Genomic DNA, 23,811 nt, shown 5'->3' with positions numbered 1-23,811 from the left:
CCTTGATTCCCTAGCCCCCTGGAAAACTTCCTCTGTTACATTCACTAACTCTGCCCCTTGGTACACACCGGAACTCCGCACCATGAAACAAACTGGCCGTCAACTCGAACGCCTCTACAAAAGAACCTGCCTCACCGTCCATGCCGAAACCTTTAAACAACACATCTCCTCCTATCGTGATGCTCTTCTTGCTGCCAAATCTGCTTACTTCTCATCTCTCATTAATAACACCAACCGAAACCCTCGTATACTGTTCTCCACCATCAACAAATTGCTCCAGCCACCGGTCACTAAGCCACCCTCCTCACCCGCCCTCTGTAACTCCTTCCTTGTCAACTTTAACAACAAAATCGCCCAAATCAACAGTTCTCTGACCGACACCATCAATAACTCCTCCTCCCCTGCCCTCCTGCCCCCCCTTCCTGACCGCCCGCCCTTTCCCTCTCTCACTGCCTTCTCCCTTGTTGACTCCTCCACTATCCTAGACATCATTACCTCATCCAAGACAACCACCTGCTCTCTTGACCCTCTTCCAACGACCTTAACTAAGGCCTGCCTCCCTGTCCTCCTCCCCTACCTCACCACCCTTTTTAATCAGTCTTTATCCCTTGGCCACTTTCCCACTGTCTATAAACTTGCAGCCATCACCCCCATCCTCAAAAAGCCCACCTTGGACCCACTCAACCTCTCCAACTACCGTCCCATCTCCAACCTTTCATTCCTTTCCAAAACCCTTGAACGCATTGTCTCCGCCCAACTCCACACTGCAGTCCGGATTCCGCCCACTTCACAGCACTGAAACAGCTCTAGTTAAAGTCACCAACGATCTCCTCATTTCTGCAGACTCTGGTGCCCTCAACATCCTACTACTACTTGACCTTAGCGCAGCCTTTGACACTGTGAACCTTTCCATCCTCCTCCAAAGGGTGCGCCAAATAGGTGTTGAGGGCACTGCACTCGACTGGCTCACCTCCTACCTCACCAACAGAAACCAGTTCATCTCTCTCTCCGGTCACACATCCATCCTCTCCCCAGTTACACAAGGGGTCCCCCAAGGCTCAGTTCTTGGCCCCCTCCTTTCATCTGTTACCTCTTTCCCCTTGGTACTGTCATCCGCAAACTCAATCTGGACTTCCACTGCTACGCTGATGACACCCAGATCTACATACGTACGACACCAACCCGTAACCCTTCCCTCACCCATCTTGAAACCTGCATCTCTACAATAAAAGCATGGCTGACCCACAACTTTCTCAAACTCAACAGTGACAAAACAGAGCTCCTCCTCATAGGCACTAAATCCTCCCTTAATAAAACTGGATCCATCACACTCACCATTGACTCCTCAAACATCACTCCTTCCCCTCTGGCACGCAATCTTGGCGTTATTTTTGACCCCACACTGTCCTTTCAACCTCATGTTAGCTCAGTTGTCAAGACCTCCTACTTCCACCTCCGACGCATCGCTAAAATCCGGCACTGCCTTTCTCTCCCTGCCGCTGAATCTCTCATCCACGCCTTCATCTCATCCCGGCTTGACTACTGCAACTCCCTTCTCACTGGAATCACTGCTCACTCACTCCATAGACTTCAACTAGTCCAAAACTCTGCTGCCCGCCTCCTTACCCACACCCGGTCCCGTGAACACATCACTCCTGTTCTCCACTCTCTTCACTGGCTCCCCATGAAGGAGCGTATCATCTTCAAGATACTCCTCCTCACCTTCAAAGCCCTTCACCACCTGGCTCCCACTTTCTTATCCGACCTCCTTGTTCCCTACTGCCCCAACCGTCCCCTCCGATCCTCCAATACTTCACGTCTGACAGTCCCGAAATCCAAACTCAAATCCTTCGGTGACAGAGCCTTCTCCTGCACATCACCCCGACTCTGGAACTCTCTCCCCCAGTCTGTCTGTGACTCACCCACACTCCCCATATTTAAGTCCTGTCTAAAAACTTACCTCTTCTCCCAAGCTTATGACCTCCCCTACCCATAACTGGTAGTTACTACCCATAACAAATTTAATGAATTATTATTATTATTATTAACACCTCCCCAGGGAGGCGTCCAGGAGGCATCCTGATGCCCAAGCCACGTCATCTGGCTCCTCTCAACGTGGAGGAGTAGCTACTCTACTCCGAGTCTCTCCCGGATGACCGAGCTTTTCACCCTATCTCTAAGGGAGAGCCCGGACATCCTGCGGAGAAAACTCATTTCGGCCGCTTGTATCGGGGATCTCGTTCTTTCGGTCCCGACCCATAGCTTGTGACCATAGGTGAGGGTAGGAGCGTAATTCGACCGGTAAATTGAGAGCTTTGCCTTTTGGCTCAGCTCTCTCTTTACCACGACCGACCGGTACGGAGTCCGCATTACTGCCGACGCTGCACCAATCTGCCTGTTGATCTCGCGCTCCATCCTCCCCTCACTTGTGAACAAGACCCCAAGATACTTAAACTCCTCCACTTGGGGCAGGATCTCATCCTCGATCCGGAGAGGGCATTCCACCCTTTTCCGATCGAGGACCATGGACTCGGATTTGGAGGTGCTGACCTCATCCCGAGCGCTTCACACTCAGCTGCGAACCGCTCCAGTGAGCAGAGAGTAGAGACAGATTGATGCAATATGTAAGAGGTGCAGTTATTATATTGGCGATGCTTTTCAGAATTTTACTTGAGATACCATCTGTTCCAGCTGAATTTGAATTCTTCATATTCATGATTATTTTATACACTTCATTGCAGTTAGTTGGATTCAGGAAGAAAGAGCCCAGGTAATTACCTGATAGTCTTTAAACGAGGCATCCTGAGGCTGACTGATTTTGCTGGATATGTTTCTTCCGATAGAGACAAAGTAGTTATTGAATTCGTTGGCAAGACTATTATTTCTGATGATGTTGCTTATATTATGACCGTGGTCAGGGAATACAGGAGTTTTTTGGCTTCTGTTCAAGACCCCGTTCAGTACTCTCCAAGATTTCTTGGAATCGCCCTGTGATTCATTTATCAAGTCGGCAAAATGCTTACTCTTCCGCTTTCTGATAATATGTGTAAGTTTATTTCTATAATTAGTACCGTTTTTTTCCGTGTTTAATGCGCCCCCGTGTATAATACGCACCCTAAAAATGGCATGCTGATGCTGGGAAAAAGCCTGTACCCATGTATAATACGCACCCAATTTTTATGAATTTTTTTTATTCTTTTTTTTTTTTTTTTTTAAGTCCCAATGATCGTCACACACGCAGGGAAGCAATGGGTCCCATTTTTATAGTCTTTGGTATGGTCTTAACTAGGCTGGATGTAATTTTTTTTGTTGGCGTTGATTTCTCCGACTGCCCATGAAGGCACCACCGCGATCCGTGCGCACATGTGAAAAAGGCGTGCGGACGTGAAAAAGGCGGCTCTGTATGGGAGAGACGTTGAAGAAGAATAAAAACACCCTTGGAAACCAAAACTTGCCCCTCGTCGTGACTCGGAGCCGCAACAAATGTTTCGGATTTGTGTAGGGTAAATTGTGACAGACAGCAAACGAGCAGGTGATCGAGTAAGCGTCTGATACGACAGCATTGCGGTCGTATGGAGCGTGTTTGAAGTGAACAGCAGAGACGAAAGGAACAAGGCAAAGTGTTGTGAAATAAAATATTACATGTAATACGCATTTTGTTATTTGCTGATTGAAAATGCTAATTAAACTGTGAATTGAAACTAATAGGAAGAAAACAACTCTCGCTCTTTATATAGCTGACGTGTCTTGCGCATCCGTTCTGCGCATCTGTAATGGCGGCCTCCGTATGACGTCCGGTCCGCGATGGAGATTAAAAAACAAACAATATTTGACAATAGCACACCATCAAGGATTGCACCATCGCATCAAACGATGTGTCGTCAATTATGAATTTTACTTACTAAGTGTGTTGGGCAGGATGGCTGAATGCGATGCGCGATTGACAACAAACAAGAAGAAAGGTGATTTCAAGTTTTATTTCGGGGGAGATTTGTCATGTCTCGTCCCCAGTTTTGCTATGTGTCTAGGTTGCCATAGTTTCTGTTCGCGTCGCCCCTCTCTTCCTGTGTCACCTCAATCAATGTAACGTGTTTTGTATTTAAGTCCTGTCTGCCCCTCGCTCACCTTCGGATCATTGCATGTGTTACTGTCATGATGTGGTTTCTGTTCCTGTCTTTGGTAATGTCACCCTGTCTTTTTGTTCCACGACTTTGTCGGTCAGTCCTGTTGTTGGTTTTGTTGTACCATGACTTTCTTTAAAAAAAAAAAAAAAAATTTTAATTTTTGTACCCATGTATAATGCGCACCCCAGATTTTAGGACAATAAATTAGTTAAATTTTGCGCACTATACACGGAAAAAAACGGTATATGCAGTTTTATTTTTATGGTTAGGTTCATTTATGTATCTTTTATATAATTTATTTTTATGCTTAATAGACTTTAATATGCCCTTAGTGATCCATGGATTTTGAGTAATTGTATTACATATGATTACTTTCTCAGAAATGGCCCTTTGAATAGAGTCGGATATTTCTTTGGTTAGAGTTCCAAATGCAGTATCAACATCACTACAGTCATATATTCCATACCATGTCTTGGTCTGCAGGTCCTCACCTAGACGTCGTATGGTTTCTTCATTGAGTATTTTTAATCTTATTGAATGACGAGTAGGTGGGGGCCTAGCAGGGCGGTCAACGAATAATACAATAGGGAAATTATCAGAAATCTCAGAGAGTACAGTCCCAGAAGTAAGTGTGGCGTTTGTAAGATTTGTGATGAAATTATCAATAACTGATTTAGTTGAGCGAGTGACTCTGGTATAAGCATCTATTGTGGGAAAGAAGGATGAAGAGTGTAATGTGTTTATAAAGTCATTTTTGGCTGTATCATCCTTGGAAAGATCAACATTGAAGTCGCCAAGGAGGACACAGCTTTTGTTGTTATCATTTATAGAAGATAATGCTTCCTCCAGTTTGGTCCTAAAGGTTTCGAAGTCAGCGTCTGGGGGACGATAGATTATACCAATAATGAGGTTTTTCCTGCTTTTCCCTCTTATTTCAACAATCTAATCTAATCTAATTAAGTGGACCAATGTCTTTCTTTCTGTGCCTTTCTATAGTGCAAATCAGTGATTGACCAACCAATGTTATATCGTTCACTTACGCTACATAGCCAACCATAGCATTGACAGTGCCTGAAAATGTGTCCTACCCATCCGTCCCGTGCAGGTTTGCTAGCTAACAACACTGCGGCGTAGTCAAGAGATGCAAACGCTAAGTTAGCTAACCCCATCATGGCAAAACAAACGAGCAGCGACGCATCCACTCGTCAAGCCAAAGTACTGTAAATAAGAGATGCCGCGGTTCTTTTAAGATGGAAAGGTTGTCGGAGTGTGTGCAAATAAAAGAGCAAACGGTGAAGCTGGGTGTGATTTTCTCTGTTTTGAGTGAGAATGGTCTACTATGCAAAACATGCAGTGAAGCCAAAGTGGCGGGCGAGTTTACGGAGGATAAAATATAGACTAAATGGAAGTTCGGCTACCTCAAGCGTGACATTTAGCAGAAATGACATTTGAAAGCTGTTGGAATTGTACAAAGACTCAAGATGGGACAGGGGATCGGTACATTATTGTGGGAGAGCGCAAAAGACCGACAGAAAAGGAACGAGCTGTCACACAAAACAAATTCCGACCATGAGTGTGTTAAAGTTCTCGTTGGCAATATTTTATTTTATTTATTTTATTTATTTTATTTATTTATTTATTTATTTATTTATTTATTTATTTATTTATTTATTTATTTATTTATTTATTTATTTATTTATTTATTTATTTATTTATTTATTTATTTATTTATTTATTTATTCATTCAGTCATTTATTTATTTATTTAATCTGCTGTTGTACACAATGGTCCACAGTGTGCACAGGGAGCGTGTGTGTTTGCACAGACACTTGAAAAACTAGAGGGAACATTGCCCTCAACGCCTCGGCTGTGCCTAGAAATTCTGTCCATAAAAATTATGAACAGAATCGGTGACAAAGGGCAGCCTTGGCGGAGTCCAACCCTCACTGGGAACGAATCCGACTTACTGCCGGAAATGCGGACCAAACTCTGGCATCGGTGATACAGGGACCGAACCGCCCTTATCAGTTGGCTGGGTACCCCGTACTCCCGAAGCACCCCCCACAGAACCTCCCGAGGGACACGGTCAAACGCCTTCTCCAAGTCCACAAAACACATGTGGACTGGTTGGGCGAACTCCCATGCACCCTTGAGGATCCTGCTGAGGGTGAAGAGCTGGTCCACTGTTCCACGGCCAGGACGAAAGCCACACTGCTCCTCCTGAATCCGAGGTTCGACCACCCGACGGACCCTCCTCTCCAGCACCACTGAATAGACCTTAGCAGGGAGGCTGAGGAGTGTAATTCTCCTGTAATTGGAACACACCCAGCTCAGTGGCCTAGTGGTAGAGTATCCGCCCTGAGACTGGAAGGTTGTGGGTTCAAACCCTGGCCGGGTCATACCAAAAAAAAAACTATAAAAATGGGACCCATTGCCTCCCTGCTTGACAATCAGCATTAAGGGTTGTACTTGGTGGGTTTGATCACTAAATGATTCCCGAGCGCAGCACCGCTGCTGCTCACTGCTCCCCTCTCCCCCAGGGGATGGATCAAAATCACACGGGGATGGCTTAAATGCAGGGGACAAATTTCACCACACCCGGATGTGTGTGTGACGATCATTGGGACTTTAACTGTAAAAAAAGCAAGCAAAAATGTGTCAAGAGCCCCCTAACTAAAGTCGTCCAGGCCCCTCCCAGAGAGACAAAATTTGACTGACTCAAATTAAGTTTAACGTGAAATAAATTAACGATTACTCAGTTTTAAATAAACAGTTGCTCCACCTCCTACTCAGTAACAGCATCTCCCCAAGTGTACAAGTATGACAACAACAAATACAACTTTATTCAACAAAACATTGGGTGACAGATTACTCCTCATTGCTGCGTCCAATCACGCAGTCTGTTAATCAGTCGCGCGCACACACACTGCACCCCTTCTCCTCTCTCGCTCGCTCGCTCTCTCTTTCTCTCGCTCAGACTCCCTCCGTTGTTTCGTTTGCACTGATGGTTCATTGGCTAAACGAATGGCTAGTCAGCTGATGGTTCTCAACTACTACAACTTTCGAAACAGCAAAGCGTTGACAACAAAACACCCTTTCCTCTCTCACACCCGTTGATTCAATTGCACAGACTTAAGTTGCACAAGCTAAACGAAAACGAAACGTTAGTCAGCTTGTGGTTCTCAACTATTAACTTTCAAAACAACAGTAAAATGTTGACAACCCTAGTTTACAACGCATTTGTGTACTGACTGTATCAAAAACCTGGGCACGTTTTAACTCGGCATTTTGCAAGATTTTCACTCATGTTCCATACAAAATTAACCACAGAAAAAGGGCAATTGGTAGCCTAACCATAAAGAAAAGAGAGGTTACGTTGCCTTGCTTACCTGACTGCTGTTGTCTTTACCGTTTTTTCCGTGTATAATGCGCCCCCATGTATAATACGCACCCTAAAAATGGCATGTTGATGCTGGAAAAAAGCCTGTACCCATGTATAATACGCACCCAATTTATTTATTTATTTATTTATTTATTTATTTATTTATTTATTTATTTATTTATTTATTTATTTATTTATTTATTTATTTATTTATTTATTTATTTATTTATTTATTTATTTATTTATTTATTTATTTATTTATTTATTTATTTAAGTCCTAATGATCGTCACACACGCAGGGAGGCAATGGGTCCCATTTTTATAGTCTTTGGTATGGTCTTAACTAGGCTGGATGTATTTTTTTCTTTGGCGTTGATTTCTCCGACTGCCCATGAAGGCACCACCGCGATCAGTGCGGACATGTGAAATAAGCGTGCGGACGTGAAAAAGGCGCCTCTGTATGGGAGAGACGTTGAAGAGGAATAAAAACACCCTTGGAAACCAAAACTTGCCCCTCGTCGTGACTCGGAGCCGCAACAAATGTTTTGGATTTGTGTAGGGTACATTGTGACAGCAAACGAGCAGGTGATCGAGCAAGCGTCTGATACGAGAGCATTGGAGCGTGTTTGAAGTGAACAGCAGAGACGAAAGGAACAAGGCAAAGTGTTGTGAAATAAAATATTACCTGTAATACGCATTTTGTGATTTGCTGATTGTATTAAACTATCACATTCATCGCTCATTAGTAAATAGCTGACGTGTCTTGCGCATCCGTTCTGTGGAGCTGACCCATAGTGCGCATGCGCAGTTATACTGCCTCAGTATGACGTCCGGTCCGCGAAGGAGATTAAAAAACAAACAATATTTGACAATAACACACCATCAAGGATTGCACCATCGCATCAAACGATGTGTCGTCAATTATGAATTTTACTGACTAGGTGTGTTGGGCAGGATGGCTGAATGTGATGCGCGATTGACAACAAACAAGAAGAAAGGTGATTTCAAGTTTTATTTCGAGGGAGATTTGTCATGTCTCGTCCCCAGTTTTGCTATGTGTCTGGGTTGCCATAGTTTCTGTTCGCGTCGCCCCTCCCTTCCTGTGTCACCTCAATCAATGTAACGTGTTTTGTATTTAAGTCCTGTCTGCCCCTCGCTCACCGTCGGATCATTGCATGTGTTACTGTCATGATGTCTGTTTGGTTTCTGTTCCTGTCATTGGTAATGTCACCCTGTCTTTTTGTTGCACGACTTTGTCGGTCAGTCCTGTTGTTGGTTTTGTTGTACCATGATTTTCTTAAAAAAAAAAAAAAGATTAAAAAAAAATAAAAAATAAAAAATTGTACCCATGTATAATGCGCACCCCAGATTTTAGGACAAATCCTAATTCCTTTATTCCTCTTCAACGTCTCTCCCATACAGAGCCGCCTTTTTCACGTCCGCACGCCTTTTTTACATGCGCGCACGGAGCGCGGTGGTGCGTTTACGGGCAGTCGGAGAAATCAACGCCAACAAAAAAAAATTACATCCAGCCTAGTTAAGACCATACCAAAGACTATAAAAATGGGACCCATTGCCTCCCTGCGTGTGTGACGATCATTGGGACTTAAAAAAATAAAATTAAAAAATTAAAAAAAATTAAAATAAAAAAAAATTCATAAAAATTGGGTGCGTATTATACATGGGTACAGGCTTTTTTCCAGCATCAGCATGCCATTTTTAGGGTGCGTATTATACATGGGGGCGCATTATACACGGAAAAAAACGGTAGTTAAATTTCGCGCATTATACACGGAAAAAAACGGTACTCATTGTCATATGGACGCCTTTCTTTTTTCATTCCTCGATTTGTCATTGCGTGTCACTGCGACGCCTCACCGGACACCGATCTATATTTAGAATACCATTTGAGTTGCACCCGAGCAGGATCAAATTTCATTTAATGAAGTATTGATTATCCAGAGCTGTCTGCTGAACGGATATCAAAGAACTGTGCCACTAAAAGCAATGGCAGGGAAATAAGCTCATTTCACTTAGTCTGAAGTCAAATAGGAATCAAGTCAGAGAATCAGTACGCAAAAAATGGGTGAAATGCTGATTGTCACACAAAACAGACCATTGTGGTCATAATGAAAAAAGTGATGAAACGTGCAGGCAGCCTTGCTTGTACTCTGCACCCTGAGGCCATTTTCCACTTCATATAAAATCTGGCACCCAATTACCCAATCCGGCAGACCCAGAAAAAGGGTCAGAGAGGGGTGGGTGGTGGCAGTGTGTGTGTGTGTGTGGGGGGGGGCTTAACGGTCTCAGACACATTTAATTTGCATGGTTGTCTGCTAGATGAGGTTTGACAACACAAATGGAGAAGAGAAGGAAAGGTAAGGTTGCACGAGGGCTGTGGGGGCAAAATGACTTGCCAGTTGTCTTTGTAACATCAGCAGACACGTCTTTGCTGTGTGCCTGCGCTTTATTTGAATATGTCTGGATCCACCTTTGAAAATATGCTGTTTGACAATTTTCAGAGCTTTTGTACTCTTAAGCATTCGGCATCAAGAGGAAGAAGCAAGTGCTGATTTGTGACCACCATTCCTCTTCCACAGGGTCCTCCCCGGAGTTGAGGCTGATGATGGTGGGCACCAGCGGAGCGTCTCAATTCCAGCTGGCCAACGCCATCCTGGGGCGGGAGGAGTTCCCTAAGGACACCGTCAGCATCTCCGGCAGCCGCAAGATTTTGGGGGAGCTGTCGGGGCGACGGGTGGCCCTGATCAGTGCCCCCAACCTTTACGATAAGGACATATCTGGCGTCAAGAGGAAGATGGAGCTGAGAAGGTCGAAGTGCTTGTCGGTGCCCGGTCCCCACGCCTTCCTGGTGGCCTTTGACATGGAGAAAATCTCGCCCAACGACATCAGGACCCCGCAACTCATGATGCGGCGCTTCGGGAGACACTGCTTGAGGCACTGCGTGGTCCTGCTGGCCTACGACGAGAACCTGGACGGCACCGCCTCAGCGGGCATCGTGCAGAACGCCGACTGGCCCCTAAAGCGTCTGATCGAGGACTTTGGCGGCCGCTTCTACATTTTCAGCAAGAACTGGCGGGACCGCAGCTATGAGCGCAAGCTGCTGCGTAAAGTCGAGTGGACGGTGGCCTCCCTGGGCGGCGCCTGCTTCTCCAGCCGAACCTTCCGCAAGGCCGAGCGCAGCGTGAAGAAGGAGGAGAAGAGGCTGATGAAGAAGGCGGTGGCCGATGACCAGAAAGCCCGGAGCGATCCTGAGAGCCTGTCACATGAGTGGTACTGCCGCAAAGACGGCACTGAGATCAGGGCCAAAGCCGAAGTGGATAACGGCTGGCTACGGACGTCCCTGGCAAGAGGGGTGGGGTCAGGCGCAGTGGCAGGGGCCGTCACAGGGACGCTGGCTGGCTCTATCGAGGGCCCGGGAGGGATGCTGTTGTATGGCCTCATCGGCGGGGCGCTAGGCGCCTCGGCGGGGGCTTCCGCTCAGGTGGCCACCAAGCGCATGGAAGACAGAGTGGCGCCGCCCGCCAGACTCGACTTCAACTCCATCTTCATCAATCGCTTCTTTGCCACGCCTCGGCCCTGACGGAGTGCAAAGAAAACAACACCCACATTTGTGATCTCCAGGCTGTTAAGGTCCTGAACTCTCTCCCCCCTTCTGCGTGGCGTCCTGTACTTTTGCGCTTTGTTCTGACTGTCCGCTGTGCGCTCTTGCTCAGTTTTGCTCCTCTTATTTACTGTGTTATTTGTTTATTTATTATTTATTCATCACTCTCATTGTTTGTGCCTTCTTGTTTTTATTTTGCGTTGTTTACTTGTATGTTTATCGTGTACTGTGTCTCGTCACCGTGGGATAGGGGAAACGTAATTTTGATTTCTTTGTGTGTCTTGGCATGAAGGAATTGACAATAAAGCTGACTCTGATTCCTGTAAAGTGAATGTAAGGGATTGGAGAGTACAGCCAAGTGCGTGACGATAAAGAGGTTTATTGCGGGTGGGGGGTAAGGTGGGCGAAGCTGGATCGGCGATCTGCTTCAACGAACAAACGGTTCTTCTGTTTCCTCGAATTCTCCACTGACGTCAGATCGTCGTGGACCGGAGAGCGACACAACATCTCGGGACAGACGGACAATCGGGTCTGCGCTGGCGGCGTTTATATAGCGCTGTCCATGCGGCTGTAGCAGGTGGCGGAGATTCCGCTGATAGGGGGGGCGTGGTCCTGTCGCAGGTGGTGCCAGTACGTGACAGAACCCCCCCCACAAGGGACGGCTCTCGACGTCCCCAGAGCACTAAAACACAAAAAAATCAGACGGCAGAGGAAGGCAACCCACCCGGACGACCAGGCGGGGGGGTTAGTACGCCGTCGAAACGTCCGATTCCTCGCCGGACGCAGGATCGACGGACGCGGGGGCGGAGGGCTCCGGCACCGGCGGACAAGGTCTCCTCGGACGCTTACCTTTTGGCCCCTCAACCGTCCTCGGCCATCTGCGCCGGGGGCCCGGTTGGTCCGGGTGACGGCGATGGAACTCCGCGATGAGCGAACGGTCGAGGATCCAGCGGCTCGGGACCCAGGAGCGGTGGGCGTCGTCATAGCCCTCCCAATCCACCAGGTATTGGAAGCCACGACCGCGCCGCTGCGATCGGAGCATGGAGCGGACGGCGTAAGCTGGGCCCCCCTCGACGAGCTGGGGCGGCGGCACGGTCGCCGGTGCCAATGCGCTCTCAAAAACGGGCCGCACACGGGACACGTGGAACGTGGGGTGTACCTTCATGGACTCCGGAAGGAGTAGACGGACGGCGGACGGGCTGATCACTTTCTGGATGGGAAACGGCCCAACAAAGCGCGGTGCCAGCTTGCGGGACCCCTCTCGCTGCAGCAAATCCTGCGTCGAGAGCCACACCCGCTGGCCCACTCTGTACTCTGGGGCCGGCGACCGGCGCTTGTTTGCCTGGCGGGCGTAGCCTGAAACAGAGCGGAGAAGAGCGGTCCGGGCTCTCGCCCAGGCACGACGACAACGGCGGACACAAGCCTGGGCCGACGGGCACGCCGCTTCACGTTCCTGGTGGGCGAACAAGGGTGGGTGGTACCCGAAGACGCAGTGGAAGGGCGACAGTCCCGTAGCCGAGCTGGGGAGGGAGTTGTGAGCGTACTCCACCCAAGGCAGCTGTTGGACCCACCCACGCTGGTCCCCGGCGGCCATGCATCGGAGGGACCTACCTAGCTCCTGGTTCAGACGCTCCGCTTGACCGTTGGACTGAGGGTGAAAACCCGACGAGAGGCTGGCCGTTGCGCCGAGGAGTCGGCAGAACTCCGCCCAGAAGGTGGACGCAAACTGTGGGCCACGGTCCGACACGATGTCCTGTGGGAGGCCGTGGTGACGCACCATGATGAACGCAGTCTGCTTCGCGGACGGAAGCTTAGGCAGGGGAATGAAGTGCGTCATTTTGCTGTACCGGTCCACCACCGTGAGGACCACCGTGTTCCCCTCCGAGGGGGGAAGGCCCGTGACAAAGTCGATGGACAGGTGAGACCAGGGACGCCGGGGAACCGGCAAGGGTTGAAGTAGCCCGGCTGGAGGACGGGTGGAGGTCTTACAGCGGTTACATATTGAGCAGGCTCTGACGTAATCGCTGGTGTCCACCTGCCAGGTGGGCCACCAGAAACGTTGTGCCACCACGTACCTCGTGCGCGCAGCTCCGGGATGACAGGCCCGGTATGAGTCGTGTGCCCATTGCGGGACGGACGAGCGCAGGCCCTCAGGGACGAACAGGCGACCTTCCGGGCAGTTGCTGGGACTGGGTTGGTCACGTGATGCGGCTTCCATGACAGCACCGCTACCCGCACCGAGCTCGGGAGAATAGTGGGAGACGGACCCCGTTCCTCCTCCCCGCCAGGAAACGAACGCGACAGGGCATCCGCCTTCGCGTTGCGGGAACCCGGCCTGTAAGAGAGAGAGAACTCAAACCGGTCAAAGAACAGAGCCCACCTTGCTTGTTTCGCGTTCAGCCTCTTGGCCGATCTCAGGTACTCCAGGTTGCGGTGGTCGGTCCAGACGATGAACGACGTGGTGGTGCCCTCCAGCCAATGTCACCACTCCTCCAAGGCCAACTTGATGGCGAGGAGCTCCCGGTTGCCGATGTCGTAGTTCCGCTCCGAGGCCGACAAGCGGCGCGAAAAAAACGCGCACGGGTGGAGGCGATCGTCCTGGCAGCTGCGTTGGGACAGCACCGCCCCAACACCCACGTTCGAGGCGTCCACCTCGACCACGAACTGCCGGTCAGGATCGGGGACTCGGAGGATGGGAGCGGACGTGAACCTCCTCTTGAGCTCCTGAAACGCCTGTTCTGCCCGTTCCGTCCATTTGTACGGGGAGGCGGGGCTGTTGAGGGCGGTGAGGGGCGCGGCCACCGTGCTGTACCCACGGATGAAGCGGCGATAGAAGTTTGCGAAGCCCAAGAATTGTTGCAGCCGCTTGCGTGTCTCGGGGACAGACCATGACGTGACCGCTTGCACTTTCTCTGGGTCCATCTCAACTGATCCCTCGCGCACGACTTAGCCGAGGAACTTGACAGAGGAGGCGTGGAACTCGCACTTCTCTGCCTTCACGTAGAGCGAGTTTTCCAGGAGGCGGCGTAGCACCGTCCGAACGTGCTTGATGTGTTCAGGGAGCGAGCGGGAGAAGATGAGGATGTCGTCCAAATAAACAAACACGAACTTGTCCAGCATGTCTCGTAGCAGGTCGTTTATTAAGGACTGGAAAACCGCTGGGGCGTTGGTGAGCCCAAACGGAACCACCAAGTACTCGTAGTGGCCGCTCGGGGTGTTGAAGGCCGTCTTCCACTCGTCTCCCTCCCGGATGCGGATCAGGTGGTAGGCGTTGCGAAGATCCAGCTTAGTGAAGACGGTGGCACCCTGAAGGCTCTCGAAGGCGGAAGACAGAAGAGGCAGGGGGTATCGGTTCTTAACGGTTATTGCGTTTATTCCCCGGTAGTCGATGCACGGGCGGAGCGTGCCCTTCTTCTTCTCCACGAAGAAGAACCCCGCTCCCGCAGGTGATGAGGACGGCCGTATGATGCCGGCCGCCAGGGACTCTCGGATGTATTCCTCCATGGCCCGGCGCTCAGGAGCGGACAGGGAGTAGATGCGTCCATTGGGGGGGAAGGTGCCGGGCAGCAGGTCAATGGCGCAATCGTAAGACCGGTGGGGAGGAAGGGAGGTGGCCCTGGCCTTACTAAAAACTTCTTTGAGTTCGTGATAGACCGCCGGTACGGTGGAGATGTCGGGGCTGTACCTGGGCGGGGCTCCACCGAGCGGGCTGGTGGCCGCCCTCAGGCATGTCCGATCGCAGCGTTCGCTCCACTGCCGAACCACCCCCACCTCCCAGTCCAGCACCGGGTTGTGCTGCCGCAGCCAAGGGTGCCCCAGGATGAGCTGCTGTCCTGGGAGGGGAAGGAGAAAAAACTGGATGGTCTCGTGGTGATTGCCGGAGAGCAGTTCCTTGACTGGCTCAGTCACGAAGGCCACCTCGCCAATCAGACGGCCGTCGATGGCGCGTGCGGGAATGGGCGGGCTCAGAGGCAGGAAGTTAATCCCCCACTGGCGTGCCAGGCGACTGTCCATGAGGTTACCCTCCACCCCGGAATCCACCAGGGCCGCCATGTTCCGGTCGCCCGCCGAGAGCTGGACACGTGCCTGTAACGTGAGCGTACTGGGACTGGAAGAGCCTGTGCTGGTCGAGCTCACGCGGATCCCCCCACCCAGATCCATGGGCTCGGCGGGTGGAGCGGTTGGCGGGTTTTGCAGGGACCTCCGCTCCCGGTCGCGCCGCCGCGTCCGGATCCGCCGGTCTACTCGGGCCGCCAAGTTCATTGCATCCTTCAGGGCTCGCGGCCGATCGCGGGAAACCAGCTCGTCCTTCATGTACCCCGCGAGACTGTGGAGGAATGTGCTGACGAGCGCCGGCTCGTTCCACCCGCTGCTTCCGGCCAGGGTTCGGAACTTGAGGGCGTAATCTGCGACCGATCGGCTACCTTGACGCAGCGTCGCCAGTTCCTCGGCGGCGTCTTCGGCGGCAGAGCCCAGGTCGAACAAGCAGAGCAATTCCTCCGCGAATGCGTCAAACGTGTCACAAGCCCGGGCCCCCCTCTCGTATTCAGCCAGCCCCCACAGCCGCGCCTTGTCCGTGAGGTGGGTTAGGGCGAACCCGACTTTTGCAGCCTCCGATGCAAACGTGACGGGCTGGAGATCAAACATTATACGACAGTTAGTTACGAACGCCCTCACGTGCTTGGGATCTCCGCTGAATCATTCAATGTTGCCGAGGCGGGGCTCCGGAACGTCCGCGAGCCTCCCGGCCTCGGTCGATGGGCGGGGCGGGGGTGCCGCGACAGCCGGGGGCGCAGCCACCGACAACCTCTGGAGGGCTTGGGCCATCTCCTGCTGCTGTTGCTGTTGCCGTTGGCCCACCCCGATTAGATTCCGGATATCGGCGGATAGGCTGCCAATGGCGGTCTCGGTTCGCTCCAGCCGGGCGAATGCCGTCTCATCGTCCGCTGGCTGCATAGCGATGGTTTGTCTGTACTGTAAGGGATTGGAGAGTACAGCCAAGTGCGTGACGATAAAGAGGTGTATTGCGGGTAGGGGGTAAGGTGGGCAAAGCTGGAGCCGGAGCTGGATCGGCGATCTGCTTCGACGAACAAGCGGTTCCTCTGTTTCCTCGAATCCTCCACTGACGTCAGATCGTCGTGGACCGGAGAGCGACACAACATCTCGGGACAGACGGACAATCGGGTCTGCGCTGGCGGCGTTTATATAGCGCTGTCCATGCGGCTGCGGCAGGTGGCGGCGATTCCGCTGATGGGGGGGGCGTGGTCCTGTCGCAGGTGGCGCCAGTACGTGACAGTGAACTGCACTCACCGCACCCGAGACCCTTGTTAGCAAATTGGAACTGGAGAAATGTTTAAAATGATCTTTCAAATCATGAAAATTCAAGCCGCCCCCCCATTTCACGTGGAGTTTGTTCTCGTCCAGAGCGCCGCTGTTTGACGATTCCCCTCCCCTCGTTGTTCTAGTCCAGGGCGACGTTGTTTGTCGAGGCCCCTCCCCTCATTGTTGTAGTCCAGAGCGCCCTTGTTTAATGAGGCAACACACCTTGGAAACTTGAGAACTCGACCCTGCGGGGAGGTACGAGCAGACTTGTGAGCCAGACTTGTCAACCAGCCAGAAGACAACTGCACATAACACGAGCAGAGCAGGGTTTTGTCATACGTCACCCGCATGTGTGGCATGGACCTGTTGGTCCATATGCTTTGTACATTCCAAACAGCTGCGGCCCTCCATTCTTTGTTCCTGGGTGGGGAGGAGCTCAATCTGAACCACGGCAGTAGCCAGCACAACGGGGCGTCCGTTGTCAGAGCACAACCGAGGAATTACCAGTAAGGGGCCGTCGCAACATCATTTGGAGGTGACGAACAGCGAGGACGGTGCCTACGCCGCTGACAACCTTTTTGGACCTTTCCCGACAGCAGCCACGTCGGACTCCTCCATGAGAAGTCCCTGCTGTGCTCTCTGTGCGAGGAGGTCTTCAGTGGCCCAGTCACCACCCCGTGCGGGCACAGCTTATGCCTGGCCTGCCTTTGCCACTACTGGACGCAACACCGGTCCACGTACTGCCTGCGCTGCAGGAGACTCTTCGCCAACAGGACCGACCTCAGTGTCAATCGCGTCCTGGCCCAAATCTCCGACAGTTACAAGAGCAGACCGCAGGAGCCGCTGCAGGAGAAGGTGCCTTCTTCTTTTCCAATGCATCTCTCCCCTTTGCGTGTGGCTTCTTCCCTCACTGGGGTGAGAAAGCCGTGCAAGCTGGACTGCTTGCCAGCCCAATGCAGGGCACATGTCAACCAAAAGCCCTTTTCACTTGAGAAAAGCATAAAAGAGCAAACTAAAGTGCAGCATCTTCAGGCGCCTCCAAAGCCAAAGAGCGGACGAGCTGTTCTTCTTACTCAAAACTGGGACATTCCTCTCATGCTGGCGACAAACTGGCAATGGGCCTGGCAATGGGCTGGCAGACGCAAATGCAATCTTTTTTTTTTTTTGCCTTCTCAGACTCCTGGATTCCGGTCACTTTAATGTCATCCTCTACGGACCAGGAAGTGGCCAGCTAGTGTACAGACAGATAAAAGTGATGCTCGGATTTACTTCAAGAAGTTGTTCCACCTTGTTGTCAGGAACCCATCTTTTGTTTCTTGCTCTAGGTCAGGGGTGCTCAAACTTTTTCAGCTTACGAGCTACTTTTAGAATGACCAAGTCACAAAGATCTACCCACTACAATAAATAAAATGAATAAATGAATAAATGAATAAATGAATAAATGAATAAATGAATAAATGAATAAATGAATAAATGAATAAATGAATAATATAGTGCGTGTATTTTTGTAACGCACTTAGAAAATGACATTGTGAGAGAAAAGTCCAACTCCAAAGTCCAACTCCCATTCCGTATGAAAGTGTTAGGGTTTTGGCTTCTTACTTGATCCAGCAACCCCACTCATTTTTGATGGTCATAAACAGGGCACAATTGATTGGACTCCTGGTCAAGAGGCCGAACTCGGACTCGGACTTGGTGCAAAAATCCGACCGAGTCCACAGCCCTGGTCATGACAAAACTCTCCTTAATGACTGTCAAGTTATGTCAATGTTTCACCCAATTCTTGCTTAAACTTGAAAAAAAGCCTGGTCTGAAGAACGCAAAGGGACAACTCCAATCTTCATTTAGTTTTCCTTTAATTGGGTTCCAGTTTACATTCCATTTACCGTTTTTTTCCGTGTATAATGCGCCCCCATGTATAATACGCACCCTAAAAATGGCATGCTGATGCTGGAAAAAAGCCTGTACCCATGTATAATACGCACCCAATTTTTATGAATTTTTAAAAAATTTTATGAATTTTTATTTTTTATTTTATTTTTTTTAAGTCCCAATGATCGTCACACACGCAGGGAGGCAATGGGTCCCATTTTTATAGTCTTTGGTATGGTCTTAACTAGGCTGGATGTAATTTCTTTTGTTGGCGTTGATTTCTCCAACTGCCCATAAACGCACCACCGCGCTCCGTGCGCGCATGTAAAAAAGGCGTGCGGACGTGAAAAAGGCGGCTCTGTATGGGAGAGACGTTGAAGAGGAATAAAAACACCCTTGGAAAACTTGCCCCTCGTCGTGACTCGGAGCCGCAACAAATGTGTCGGATTTGTGTAGGGTACATTGTGACAGACAGCAAACGAGCAGGTGATCGAGCAAGCGTCTGATACGAGAGCATTGCGGTCGTATGGAGCGTGTCTGAAGTGAACAGCAGAGACGAAAGGAACAAGGCAATGTGCTGTGAAATAAAATATTACATGTGATACGCATTTTGTTATTTGCTGATTGAAACTGCTAATTAAACTGTGAATTGAAACTAATAGAAAGAAAACAACTCTCGCTCTTTATATAGCTGACGTGTCTTGCGCATCCGTTCTGCGCATCGGATCCATAGTGCGCATGCACAGTTATACTGCCTCAGTATGACGTCCGGTCCGCGATGGAGATTAAAAAACAAACAATATTTGACAATAACACACCATCAAGGATTGCACCATCGCATCAAATGATGTGTCGTCAATTATGAATTTTACTAAGTGTGTTGGGCAGGATGGCTGAATGCGATGCGCGATTGACAACAAACAAGAAGAAAGGTGATTTCAAGTTTTATTTCGGGGGAGATTTGTCATGTCTCGTCCCCAGTTTTGCTATGTGTCTAGGTTGCCATAGTTTCTGTTCGCGTCGCCCCTCTCTTCCTGTGTCACCTCAATCGATGTAACGTGTTTTGTATTTAAGTCCTGTCTGCCCCTCGCTCACCGTCGGATCATTGCATGTGTTACTGTCATGATGTGGTTTCTGTTCCTGTCTTTGGTAATGTCACCCTGTCTTTTTGTTCCACGACTTTGTCGGTCAGTCTTGTTGTTGGTTTTGTTGTACCATGACTTTCTTTAAAAAAAAAAAAAAATTAAAAATTTTGTACCCATGTATAATGCGCACCCCAGATTTTAGGACAATAAATTAGTTAGATTTTGCGCACTATCCACGGAAAAAAACGGTAGGTCCCAATTAAGGTTGTGATGTAGATCGTATTTCAGGTTGATAACCTTTAATTAAATAAGTTGTGCCTACAGTCGTACAGACGGAAACGTTTTGTGATCAAATCTTTCATAACGAGAATGATTTGAGTGAATTGATTTGAATGAATAATTGAGAAGAAATTTCAGTTCTGAAGGCTCCTTTTGTCCCAAGCAAAGTGACAGATGGTGGGGAGGGGGGATAAAAATTGTAAAATCAATTCACTTAAATCATTCTCGTTATGAAAGATTTGATCACAAAACGTGTGTGGCTTTTTCTTAAATGAACACGTTTGACATTGCTATAGTGTCAGCTTTTAATTATATTGCGCTGTCATGTTAAAGCAAATTAATAAATGCAACAATATTAATTTGCTTTGAAAATACCTGAGTAATAAAATAAAATGGATGGATGGATGAATGATGATCACAAGTCTCCTTTGTAATATATACTCCTTGTAGCCTGTACCCAAAAAGAGGAGTTTCTTTACATCGAGGTTTATGCAAAGAGCTCACGTAATCATATTGTTCCGTTTTGGTGAAGTGAATGAGTGTTCCGTCTGTACGACTGGTCTTTGAATGCACCCCGCTTCAATGGCAGAACGCGGATGGCATCAAATGAGAATAATCCTTTATAAAAATTAAAATTGACTGACGCAAACGTGAGTTCTTCATGTTTTTAATGAAAACAACATAGTGCTGACGCCGTACGACATCGGTTTTTCGCTTTCCAAATAAGGCGTGCGCGGGGGAACAAGATCTCACGGGGGAACCAAATCAAGCACAACACCGGGAGCAGCAAGAGAACAATGTTTTGCCTCTAGATTTGGGGGGGGAAACGGAGCGTAAGTTACGATCAATGCGGCCACGTTGAGTTGCACTTAGGCTAATGTTCACATTATGTACTAATGTCAAGGACGATTATGTCACCCAGCTTATATCATTGATGTTTCAATAGTTGTGGGGTCGTCACTAATTATTTGTGTTTAGATAAATGTCTGAGCTATAATGGTGTACCGTTTTTTTCCGTGTATAGTGCGCCCCCATGTATAGTACGCACCCCTAACAATGGCATGCTGATGCTGGAAAAAAGCTTGTACCCATGTATAATACGCACCCAATTTTTATGAATTTTTTTTAATTTTTTTTTTAATATTTTTTTTTTTTTTTTTTTTTAAGTCCCAAAGATCGTCACACACGCAGGGAGGCAATGGGTCCCATTTTTAAAGTCTTTGGTATGGTCTTAACTAGGCTGGATGTCATTTCTTTTGTTGGTGTTGATTTCTCCGACTGCCCCTAAACGCACCACCGCGCTCCGTGCGCACACGGCGGCTCTGTATGGGAGAGACGTTGAAGAGGAATAAAAACACCCTTGGAAACCAAAACTTGCCCCTCGTCGTGACTCGGAGCCGCAACAAATGTTTCGGATTTGTGTAGGGTACATTGTGACAGACGGCAAACTAGCAGGTGATCGAGCGAGCGTCTGATACAAGAGCATTGCGGTCGTATGGAGCGTGTTTGAAATGAACAGCAGAGACGAAAGGAACAAGGCAAAGTGTTGTGAAATAAAATATTACCTGTAATACGCATTTTGTTATTTGCTGATTGAAACTGCTAATTAAACTGTGAATTGAAACTAATAGGTGGAGAACTGAACTCTCGCTCTTTATATAGCTGACGTGTCTTGCGCAACCGTTCTGCGCATCTGTAATGGCGGCCTCCGTATGACGTCCGGTCCGCGATGGAGATTAAAAAACAAACAATATTTGACAATAACACACCATCGAGGATTGCACCATCGCATCAAACGATGTGTCGTCAATTATGAATTTTACTAAGTGTGTTGGGCAGGATGGCTGAATGCGATGCGCGATTGACAACAAACAAGAAGAAAGGTGAGTTTTATTTCGGGGTAGATTTGTCATGTCTCGTCCCCAGTTTTGCTATGTGTCTAGGTTGCCATAGTTTCTGTTCGTGTCACCCCGCTCTTCCTGTGTCACCTCAATCGATGTAACGTGTTTTGTATTTAAGTCCTGTCTGCCCCTCGCTCACCGTTGGATCATTGCATGTGTTACTGTCATTCTGTTCCTGTCTTTGGTAATGTCACCCTGTCTTTTTGTTCCACGACTTTGTCGGTCAGTCCTGTTGTTGGTTTTGTTGTACCATGACTTTATTTAAAAAAAAAAAAAAAATTAAAAAATTTTTTCTTTGTACCCATGTATAATACGCACCCCAGATTTTAGGACAATAAATTAGTAAAATATTGCGCACTATATACGGAAAAAAACGGTAATTAATTATTAAAACTTGAAAGTATCTGTTTATTGTATTCGTTTATATGTTTAATAAAGACAAAGCCATCACAAAACTGTTGTAATTATTTAGATAATAATAAATAACTCGAACTCCTGTTCAAGAGGCCGGACTCGGTGCAAAAATCCGACCGAGTCCACAGCCCTGGTCATAAACTTTCTTTTGTTTAAAAGAAAAAAGAAAAACGCTAATGTGCGTTGATTAGCTTATAAACTTTGGTGGTTTGTCTGTGCGCGGCCGTTAAACATGCGGTGAGGGGTTGTAGTCACTGTCTATTGCGCATGTGCGGTTCACTGTGATTGCCTCCCGACAGGCCTACCTGTATGTCAATCAAGCAATGGGCTGGATTCTAGCATACAGCAAAAAAAATAATTTTTAAACGTCATGCGATCAACCAGTAGTAGCTTGGCGATCGACTGGTCAATCCCGATCGACGTATTGAGCACCCCTGCTCTAGGTGATCAATGTTGAGCATTGAGGAGAGGCTGCAGAAGATTGACAGATTGAAGAGTTCTCTTGAGCTCCGAAAGGTAAAGTTGAAGGCCACTGCCAAATAATTACTGCATGGCATTTCTGATGCTTTTGTGCGGATCAATCAGAACTTTTACCGCCGAGAAGTGCGCGAGAGCTAGAGAGTCTTCTCGGCCCTGGTCTGCGCCATGCAGAAGAGCCACAAGGTGGTGGCGACGGCCATTGAGGAGCGCCAAAAGAACGAGCAGAAGAAAGTAGAGAGCCTGGTGAAGGAGCTGGAGATTGGGCAACTGACAAAGGAGACTGCCGAACCTGACTCCCTGACACCTGAAAAAAGTAAGTCTTGCCGGCCGCCGTGAGCGAACCGAGACGTTTGTTGAGCGCCCGCCCAAAGCCCTTGTGTCTCTTCCCGAATGTTGCGCGTCCCGGACATCCGGTCCAATTTAAGAATTGGTCCATGATTACCCTAGAAAGCGACCCTTGTCTCGGGGTCACCAGGATAGCGCTGTCGGAAATTATGGCCAAGATAAAGGCGGAGGTCAACAGGCTGTCCAAATCAGGTCCGTTTTGAACGCATCTAAAGTGAGCATCTGACGCTAAGCTGGCATTGATCTTGTTTTTACTTGCAGAACTGAAACAAATTGAGAGATACTTTGGTGAGTCTTTATCTGCATGGACACAAATTTGTGTTCGAGTCCTTTTCAATCAGACTCTACACCACCCCCCGCCCCCCCTCGAAAAAAAACCTGCCAAATTAGACACGTTTCCTTCCCCGCTCCAGCACTTTGACCTGCCTGCCTTTGTTCCAGTGTTTCAGTGGACGTGAATCTAAGCGCCCAGACGGCCCACCCCACTCTGTGGCTCTCCAACGACAGAAAAGAGGTGCGGCAGAGTGACAAGCGGCGCGAGGTGGCGGACTACCCCAAACGCTTTGAGCGCGTAGCGAATGTCCTCGGCGAGGAGCGCTTCAGCGGCGGAAGGTGGCTGGGAGGTGGCGAGAAGACAGAGTGGAGCTTGGGTGCCGTCCGCAGCTCCATCAACAGGAAGGGCCGCTTCGGCGTCTGCCCCACCAATGGCTTCTGGACTCTCAGCCTGAAGGCGGACGGACGCTACGTCGTCAACGACTCTCCGGATGTTGTGCTGGCGCTGGAGCAGAGGCCCCGCAAAGTGGGGATCTTTGTGGACTACGCCGAAGGTCATGTCTCATTCTACTGCGCCGACACGGGTGTCCACATTTACACCTTCATCGAGACCTTCACAGACAGGCTGCACCCCTTCTTCTGTCCCGGCCGGCTGCACGCTGGCAAGAATGCACAGCCGCTCGTCATTAGCTCGGCTTTTTGCAGCATCTGA

At 49.1% G+C, this 23,811-nt stretch overlaps 2 protein-coding genes across 2 annotated transcripts; both read left to right on the top strand.

The window, feature by feature from the left end:
- Positions 1-9,865: 9,865 nt before the first annotated feature.
- Positions 9,866-11,107, top strand: LOC133170772 (GTPase IMAP family member 7). Its single transcript, XM_061303903.1, has 2 exons — positions 9,866-9,884; positions 10,107-11,107. The coding sequence occupies exons 1-2, from the start codon at positions 9,866-9,868 to the stop codon at positions 11,105-11,107; spliced, it is 1,020 nt and encodes a 339-aa protein (XP_061159887.1).
- Positions 11,108-16,798: 5,691 nt separating this feature from the next.
- On the top strand, positions 16,799-23,811 carry btr02 (bloodthirsty-related gene family, member 2). The gene is given in 7 exon segments (XM_061303901.1): positions 16,799-16,956; positions 17,047-17,325; positions 22,460-22,517; positions 22,587-22,798; positions 22,840-23,018; positions 23,088-23,114; positions 23,276-23,811. Coding segments are annotated over 7 exon segments (1,449 nt in total).

Source organism: Syngnathus typhle, linkage group LG17 (genome assembly GCF_033458585.1).
Source record: "Syngnathus typhle isolate RoL2023-S1 ecotype Sweden linkage group LG17, RoL_Styp_1.0, whole genome shotgun sequence".
Classification (NCBI taxonomy): Eukaryota; Metazoa; Chordata; class Actinopteri; order Syngnathiformes; family Syngnathidae; genus Syngnathus; species Syngnathus typhle.
This window is presented reverse-complemented; position numbering and strand designations above follow the sequence as displayed.